Source organism: Penaeus vannamei, chromosome 27 (assembly GCF_042767895.1).
Source record: "Penaeus vannamei isolate JL-2024 chromosome 27, ASM4276789v1, whole genome shotgun sequence".
NCBI lineage: Eukaryota > Metazoa > Arthropoda > Malacostraca > Decapoda > Penaeidae > Penaeus > Penaeus vannamei.
Window position 1 is genome coordinate 33,918,539 of NC_091575.1, and position 10,000 is coordinate 33,928,538.

Sequence of the window (10,000 nt, forward strand, 5' to 3'; positions counted from 1 at the left end):
ATATAAATATTTGGTAAATATGATAACTTACAAAGAAAGAAAACAAAGGAGTTAAAAGTAGCTAAAAAAAAGATATAGTCTAAATCTACAAATATATACAACCTACATTATAAATCAAACCACAGGCAGTACACACATACCCATCCTGGCAAAAGAAAAGAGAAAATAGAGACACTGTGTTCACATATTGCAAGAGGAAGTTGACGAGGTTGCAAGGCCTGCTCTGCTTCCCATTGCAACCACAAGTTTCCTGCTTTCCTTCTGAACTTTGCCACCAATAACCGGAGGCGTGTGACAAAAAACTACTTAAAATGTTCATGAAATTTCAAGTTTTTTTTTATGAGAGAGAGAGAGAGAGAGAGGGAGAGAGAGAGAGAGAGAGAGAGAGAGAGAGAGAGAGAGAGAGAGAGAGAGAGAGAGAGAGAGAGAAGAGAGAGCGAGAGAGAGAGAGGGGAAGAGAGAGAGAGAGAGAGAGAGGGAAGGAGGGAGGGAGGGAGAGAGGGAGAGAGGGAGAGAGGGAGAGAGGGAGAGAGAGAGAGAGAGAGAGAGAGAGAGAGAGAAGAGAGGGAGAGAGAGAGAGAGAGTGAGAGAGAAAGATAGATAGATAGATCGATAGAGAGAGAAAGACAGAAGAGTAGAGAAGAGAGGAGAATAGGGGATGAGAAGATATAGACAGATAGAGAGAAAGTGTATAGAAAAAAGAAGAGATACGAAGAGATGATGAATTTATAGAAAGAAGAGAAAATAAAGAGAAAAGAAGAGAACGAGATAAGAAGAGAGAGATAAAGAGAAAGCGAACTAGACCGACAGCTCGATAGATAGGATGAGAAAGAATGCAGAAAGAGTCGAGAAAAAAGGTACACCGTTATCTTAAATGGAAGACGCTTGACCTCAGGGCAAAAAGACAACCCTTTTCACCTCCAATTATGGCGTCTGATTTCAGGTGAAGGGTTGAAGGGTTGCAGGTAAATGCTCCTTGCCATAGAAGACGATGTTGCACTGTCGTTGATATCATTGCTGTTATTATCGTTATTGTTTTAATTCGTTGTTAAATGTCATCATTGTTGCTATTTTTGTTATCATTATCATTATTGTTTTCATTATTATCATTATCATTATTGTTATTATTATCGTCATTATCTTTATTATCATTGTATATTCTCTAATTATCATCTTATTTTTTGTTATCACCATTACTGTGTCATCATTGTTATCATTATCACTTGTTATCATTGCTATTATTACCGTTATTATTTTTTTACTATTAGATCAATGTTAAAAATATGAACATCATTACCATATAATGATTACTATCTTTATCATTCCTGATATCAATATATCATTATCATCATTAGCACCCTTATGAACATCACCATCATCATTTTATCCATTTAAATCATTATCATCATCAATTACCATCATTGATTCTCATCATTATCATTATCATCAATTATCATCACTATCATCATCATCCTCATCATTTATCATTCTCATTCACATCATCAATTATCATTAATTCTCATCAGCATCATCCTCATCCTCGTCACTATCATTAATTCTCATCATCATTATCATTATCATCAATTCTCATCATCATTATCATTATTATCAATTCTCATCATCATTATCATTATTATCAATTCTCATCATCATTATCATTATTATCGATTCTCATCATCATTATCATTATCATTTCTCATCATTATCATTATTATTAATTCTCATCATCATTATCATTATTATCAATTCTCATCATCATTATCATTATTATCAATTCTCATCATCATTATTGCTATAAGCAATTCTCACCATCATTATCATTATTATCAATTCTCATCATTATAATTCTCACCATCATTATCATTATTATCAATTCTCATCATCATTATCATTATTATCAATTCTCATCGTCATTATCATTATTATCAATTCTCATCATCATTATTGCTATAATCATCACTCATTCGCATCATCATCGTCATCATTCGCAACCCAGACATTTTTTTCCTGTTTTACTTCAGTTTGCCGTCGAGCGAACACTAGGAAAAAAAGTCATGACGTCATAGTTTCTGGAATTACCTTTTCACCCCCCCCCTTCCTCCCCCTCCCCCTCCCCCCTCCCCCCCCTCGCCAAGAAATGAATATGATCAAATTCACAAGAAAAATCGTGAAAATTTCATAAAATATATGAAATAGGAGAGGTATAGAAAAGGATAAAAATAAGTTAAAGAAAACGGGAAAAAAGAGACACCGGATAAAAATGATCAATAAATACGATGATGGATAGATAGAGAGAGAGAAGAACGAAAAAGAGATGAATAAGGAACGAAATAAAGAAGAACAAACAATCAACAACTCATACACACACACAAATAATAAATAAATGAGATAGATAGATAGAGAGAACAACGAAAAAGAGATGAATAAGGAACGAAATAAAGAACAACAAACAGTCAACAACTCACACACACACACACAAACAAACAAACATAAGCGACAAAAACAAAAACGTCAAACTTTCAACATCAAGTGCGTCATAAAGGTGTTTCTCTTCTCTTCGTTATACTTTCATTATACCTCTGTCAAACCTTCGTCATGACTTCACCATACTTGTATTATACCTCCATCATACCTCCCTCAGACCACTACCTTATCTCCCTCCCTCACACCTCCATCGCATCTCCATCACACTTCCCTCACACCAGCACCACACCTCCCTCACTCCACCACCACACCTCCCTCACTCCACCACCACACCTCCCTCACTCCACCACCACCACACCTCCCTCCCACCCCCCTCACTCCACCACCACACCTCCATCCCACCTCCCTCACTCCACCATCCCATCCCCCTCCCACCTCCCTCACACCACCACCATACCTCCCTCACTCCACCACCACACCTCCCTCACTCCACCACCACACCTCCCTCACTCCACCACCACACCTCCATCCCACCTCCCTCACTCCACCATCCCACCCCCCTTCCACCTCCCTCACTCCACCACCACACCTCCCTCACTCCACCATCCCATCCCCTTCCCACCTCCCTCACTCCACCACCACACCTCCCTCACTCCACCACCACACCTCCATCCCACCTCCCTCACTCCACCATCACACCTCCCTCACTCCACCACCACACCCCCCTCCCACCTCCCTCATTCCACCACCACACCTCCCTCACTCCACCACCACACCTCCATCCACCTCACCTCCCTCCACCACCACACCTCCCTCACTCCACCACCACACCTCCCTCACTCCACCATCCCACCTCCCTCACACCACCACACCTCCCTCACTCCACCACCACACCTCCCTCACTCCACCACCACACCTCCCTCACACCTCCCTCCCTCCACCACCACGCCTCCCTCCCTCCACCACCACACCTCCCTCCCTCCACCACCACGCCTCCCTCACTCCACCACCACACCTCCCTCCCTCCACCACCACGCCTCCCTCCCTCCACCACCACGCCTCCCTCCCTCCACCACCAACCCTCCCTCCCTCCACCACCACGCCTCCCTCCCTCCACCACCACACCTCCACCACACCTCCCTCACTCCACCACCACGCCTCCCTCCCTCCACCACCACGCCTCCCTCACTCCACCACCACACCCTCCTCCCACCTCCCTCACTTCACCACCACACCTCCCTCACTCCACCACCACACCTCCACCACACCTCCCTCACACCACCACCACACCTCCCTCCCTCCACCACCACGCCTCCCTCCCTCCACCACCACGCCTCCCTCCCTCCACCACCACACCTCCCTCCCTCCACCACCACACCTCCCTCACTCCTCCCCCGGAAATGCTCCACCGAAGGCGAGGTCCCACTTGCATCACGGGATTCCTCGTGTGAGTACAAGCGCGGTCTTACGCAAGGGGATCCGTTCTATCAAGGTTAGAGGGAGGTGTGTTATGACGGGGAGGAGGAGGAGGATGAGGAGGATGAGGAGGAGGGGGAGGAGGTAGAGAAGGGGGAGGGGGAGGTGTGTTATGGCGGTGAGGAGGAGGAGGAGGAGGAGGAGGAGGAGGAGGAGGAGGAGGAGGAGGAGGAAGAGGAGTGGAAGGTGGAGGAGGGGGTGGTGGAGGAGGAGGGTGAGTGGAAGGTAGAGGAGGAGGAGGAGGAGGTGGTGGAGAAGGGTGGAGGAGGAGGACTTGGAGGAGGAGGGGAGGAGGACGAGGGTGAGGATGAGTGGAAGGTGAAGGAGGAGGTGGAGAAGGGGGAGGGTGAGGATGAGTGGAAGGTGGAGGAGGAGGATGACTTGGAGGAGGAGGAGGACTTGGAGGAGGAGGAGGATGACTTGGAGGAGGAGGAGGATGACTTGGAGGAGGAGGAGGAGGAGGGTGAGGAGGTGGGCGAGGGTGAGGAGGACTTGGGGGAGGAGGAGGAGGAGGAGGAGGACGAGGGTGAGGATGAGTGGAAGGTGGAGGAGGAGGACGAGGAGGAGGAGGAGGAGGAGGAGGAGGAGGAGGACTTGGAGGAGGAGGAGGAGGACTTGGAGGAGGAGGGGGAGGACGAGGACGAGGGTGAGGATGAGGAGGACTTGGAGGAGGAGGATGAGGAGGATGAGGAGGATGAGGATGAGGAGGTGGTGGTGGAGGAGGAGGAGGAGGAGGAAGAGGGGGGAGGATGAGGAGGTGGACTTGGAGGAGGAGGAGGACAAGGGTGAGGATGAGTGGAAGGTGGAGGAGGAGGTGGTGGAGGAGGTGGAGGAGGATGTGAAGGGGGAGGGTGGTGATGATGAATGGGTAGAGGTGATGGTGATGGTAATGAAAATGGTGATAATAATGATGATGACTATTATGATGTTGATGGTGAGGATGAGGAGGTAAAGAGAACGAGGATGAAAAAGGTGATCCTGATGATAATGATGATGATAGTGATAACGAAGTAGAGAGTGAGGATGGCGAGAAAGGTGATCATGATAATGATGGTGACAGCGAAGGTGATGATGATGCCTCTCCGTTGTTTATTGTTGTAATCTGGGAAATTCACAGAGAGAAAGGATGTAATCCACGTGTATTTCCTTCCCAAAAGACACGTAACAATCTAAACCATTATGAACACAAAACCAACATCACACACACACACCTCTTCATCATATAATAATCACAATCCAAAACACACTCTAACATCTCTACACGTAACAAACCCGCACTCAAAACAGATAAATAAATGAATAAAAAAAAATAGATGAAATAAAAAGAACAAATAAATAAATAAATACACAAACCCACACTCAAAACAGATAAATAAATGAATTAAAAAAAAATAGATGAAAAAAAAAATAAATACACAAACCCACACTCAAAACAGATAAAAAAAAAACATGAAATAAAAAGAATAAGTAAATAAATAAATACAAACAAAAATACACCCAAGATCGGATATTAGCGCCTGGGTTCGAAAAGCAGAACCGGGGATGAGATGGCTCAGACACACACGCAAAAATTGCTTGTGTTTGGCAGACCTCGCCCGTGCTTATACATTATTAACCCTCTCGGTAACTCTAGCAGTCGCTGGTTCAAGTGCAGTTGGTACGCGGCCATACTTGCGAAACAGAGCGTGCACAGATACACACGGACGCACGCACTCGTTCGGACACAGAGATGCACGTACACATATACACACAGATGCAAATGCACATGCACGCGTATAAAAACACATGCACGCGCACAAAAAAACATATGCACACACGCACGGATACATACACGCATGCACACGTGAGCACACAAACATATAAATAAACGCGTACACACATACGCACACACGCGCTCACACACGTGCGCACAGGTAGTATCTCAATTTGCCAACTTGGAGATGGGGAGAAAGAGAGAGAGAGCGAGAGAGAGAGAGAGAGAGAGAGAGAGAGAGAGAGAGAGAGAGAGAGAGAGAGAGAGAGAGAGAGAGAGAGAGAGAGAGAGAGAGAGAAAGAGAGAGAGAAAGAGAGAGAGAGAGAGAGAGAGAGAGAGAGAGAGAGAGAGAGAGAGAGAGAGAGAGAGAGAGAGAGAGAAAGAAAGAGAGAAAGAGATAGATAGATAGAGAAAGAGAGAAAGAGATAGATAGAGAGAGAGAAAGAGACGAAAAATAAAGAATGAGAGAGAGAGAGAGAGAGAGAGAGAGAGAAAGAGAGAAAGAGAGAGAGAGAAAGAGATAGATAGATAGAGAAAGAGATAAAGAGATAGATAGATAGAGAGAAAGAGACGAAAAATAAAGAATGAGAAAGAGAAAGAATAAAAGAGCGAGAATAAGAGAAAGGAAAGGAGGACAGAGCGAGAAGCCATAAGATTCGCTAATCTTTAACGATCTCTATCCCCGTCCAACATTAACCACAAAAATAGACAAAGCAACAAGCATTTCCCGCCAAAACCACCAGACAAACTACCCATTTAATCTCTAAAATCCAAATCTAATCCGCGAATCCAGATTAAAACCGCGAATCCTAATCAAGTCCGGGAATCTACATCTAATCCGCGAATCTAAAAATTATCCGCGAATTCAAATCTGATTCGCTAATCCGAACCGATATACGCGAATTCAAATCAAATCCGCGAATAAAAATTATATCCGCAAATTCACATTAAATCCGCGAATTTTAACCGAATCCGTGAATCCAAATCAAATCCCCGAATCTCCACATTTGAAATATAATCCGCGAATATTTCGAATCTCCGAATCCAAAACCTAATCCTTAAATTCCAAACCCAATCCTGAATCCAAACCCAATCAGTGAATCCAAATCCAATCCGTGAATCCAAAACCTAATCCGTGAATCCAAAACCTAATCCTCAAAATCCAAACCTAATCCTGAATCCAAAACCTAATCCGTGAATCCAAAACCTAATCCTCAAAATCCAAACCCAATCCTGAATCCAAAACCTAATCCTCAAAATCCAAACCCAATCCTGAATCCAAACATAATCCTTGAGTCCAAACCTCATCCTGAATCCAAAACCTAATCCTCAAAATCCAAACCCAATCCTGAATCCAAACATAATCCTTGAGTCCAAACCTCATCCTGAATCCAAAACCTAATCCTCAAAATCCAAACCTAATCAGTGAATCCAAAACCTAATGCGCGAATCCAAACCGAATCTCCGAATCCCCTGCATGCATTCCCAATCAATACTCACCAGCGTAAGGGACGATCTCAGGCATTTCGGCGACGTTCGTGACTCGAGAAAAAAATAAAACAATGACGTCACAACAAATGGGACTGATTGGAGACTAATCTCTTTGTTTTGACTGATTGGTTGTTGATAAGTTCCCCGGAGGCTGTTGTAACGACGTCCTCCCTACAACATGTCCAGGAGGTGACTGATCGCGAGAGCTTGAGGTTTGAAGTTCTTTCCTGTCTGGCTGAGCTGTAAGGGTGCCTTGTGTTTTTTTTTGTTTATTTTTTTGACGTTTTTGTTGGTATATTGTCTGATTTTTTGGGGTGTAGGTTAATTTAGGTATGTATTGAGGGTATTAGAGTGTAAGTTGGATTTCGTTATATTGCCTAGAATTGTTGATCTAATTATGTTCTAATAATTCAATAAGTGAAGTGGCAACACCTCACTAGATCATCTAGTCTTCACGAAAAAAAGTAAATAAAGTAAGAATAAAAGAAAGGAAGAAAGAAAGTATAACAACCTTCTTAAATAAGCATTTAATCTCAATTAAGAACAAGGCATTGCAACAACGGGATATTCACCCTTAAAAAAAAGGAGAAAATGCACTTTATTCTAACTTATAGCCTCCGAGATTCTCGTTGAATGCAAGATGCCAAGGAAGTTATTTTTAGCCATAGAACTTTGACAGTGTTTATTGAGGGAATATAAATGCTTTTATGTGTATTTTTTTAGAGGTACAAGGTGTATGTGTGTGTACGGGTGGGAGTGGATGTTTACACGGGTGTGCACAGATGATTAGGTTAACCGGCAAGTTCACGTACTCATGTGGTTGATGTGCGTGTGTATGTGTGTGTGTGTGTGTGTGTGTGTGTATGTGTGTGTGTGTGTGTGTGTGTGTGTGTGTGTGTGTGTGTGTGTGTGTGTGTGTGTGTGCATGTGTGTGTGTGTGTGTGTGCATGTGTGTGTGTGTGTGTGTGTGTGTGTGACTGTGGATGTGTGTGTGTGTGTGTGTGTGCATGTGTGATTGTTTGTGTGTACATGTGTGATTGTGTGTGTGTGTACATGTGTGATTGTGTGTGTGTGTGTGTACATGTGTGATTGTGTGTGTGTGTGTACATGTGTGATTGTGTGTGTGTACATGTGTGATTGTGTCTGTGTGTGTTGTGTGTGTGTGTATGTGCGTGTGCGCGCGTGTGTGTGTAGAAACACATGCATACATACATATACACATACGCACGCACGGACGCAAACACACAAGCACACACACATACTAAGGCATATGAATGAAGAATACCTAATGTTTACTAAATCTCTAATACAGTAAATATCGCAAACCCAGATGTGTCTTACACGAGGAAAAGAAAATGAACTCCCTTTTCCCAAGTTTTCTTGAAAGAAATATGATTTTGCGTCTTATTCACTTAGTTTTGAGTAGTTTTTTTTCCTTTTGTAAGAAAGTCTATTCTCAATTATTAGAGGGAGAGAGAAAGAGAGAGAGAGAGAGAGAAAGAGAGAGAGACAGAGACAGACAGAGACAGACAGAGAGAGAGAGAGAGAGAGAAAGAGGGAAGGAGAGAGAGTAAGAAAGAAGAGAGAGAGAGAGAGAAAGAGAGATAGATAGATAGATAGATAGATAGATAGATAGATAGATAGATAGAGAGAGAGAGAGAGAGAGAGAGAGAGAGAGAAATAATGAGTGATATATATAATACACACACACACACACACACACTCAAATATATGTGCATACATATCAAGCATACATTAACATAAACACAGTTATATGAAAACCTTTTCCGAATGACTGTATGACAAAATGACACAAAAATGACATTGCCTGACACAACAACGAACATACTCTTTCTTTTTTCTTTTTTTTTTTTCTTTTACGAACATGAAGATGACGAGCGAAAGTCAAAGCAAGTTAGCTAATACAAAAATGATAACTTGCCAACCATGCGATCTGGTAATTTGGCGAGACACGGGGTGCTTCTCCGTTTTTGTGATGTTGTAATTGATGTTGTTGATGTTATTTTTGTTGTTTTGTTACCATTGTTGTTATTTTTTTGATATGGTTGTCATTATTTTTGGTGTTTTTGTTACTGTTGTTTTTGTTATTTTTGTTGCTTTGTTACTATTGTTTTTGTTATTTTTGTTTTTGTTACTGTTGTTATTATTTTTGTTTTTTGTTACTGCTGTTTTTGTTATTTTTTGTTGCTTTTGTCGTTGTCATTTTTGTTGTTTTTGTTGATGGTGGTGGTGGTTGTGGCGTTAGTTTTGCTGCTGTTAATAATCAGCATTATCATCATTACTGATAATCAAGATGGCTTCCAAAATAATGACGATAATGATGATATGACGATAAGAACGTAGACAGTAATAATGAAAACCGTCAGCTGGTGAAGGAAGAAGTAGGAAGGATTGGGAAAATGAATAGAGATTTCCTACCGTTGCTGGTGCCCTGGGAGCCAATCCGGACGGGTTTGAAAAGCATATGAAAGAAGTTTACATTAAGTTGAGGTTTCGGGGGATTCGGAAAAGGGTATTTTTAGGCCCAGCGAGGGTATTGAAGAAGGTTTTGTCTTTATAGGGACTCAGGAGAAGACTTTCGTGGGACTTTTGTTTACTTTGTTGTTAACTGCGCTCACGGGGTGTTGGTCATATGAACAAAATCTTGAAGTCTGGGATTCTATGAAATAATAATGATAATAACGAAAGTAACAGCAGTAATAATAGTAATAACATTTTGATAATCATAATGATCATAATACTGATACTACTAATAGTAATGATATAACAGCGATAATGATTAAAGTATAGCAACAAAGAATGACAACAAAAATGATAATGATAATCATAATGATA

The 10,000-nt window shown here is 42.5% G+C and overlaps 1 protein-coding gene across 4 annotated transcripts in view; it reads right to left on the reverse strand.

The window, feature by feature from the left end:
• LOC113816908 (ninjurin-1-like) overlaps window positions 1-7,343 on the reverse strand; it is a 12,743-nt gene extending 5,400 nt beyond the window's left edge. For 3 of the 4 annotated variants that reach the window (XM_070141241.1, XM_070141239.1, XM_070141238.1), the window contains exon 1: window positions 7,154-7,337. In XM_070141241.1, coding sequence (XP_069997342.1) covers window positions 7,154-7,178 — 25 coding nt within the window. In that variant the 5' untranslated portion in view covers window positions 7,179-7,337. Of the gene's footprint in view, window positions 1-7,153 lie in introns of all 4 variants that reach the window. The other variant, XM_070141240.1, reaches the window with a different exon arrangement.
• Between the last annotated feature and the right edge of the window lie 2,657 nt (window positions 7,344-10,000).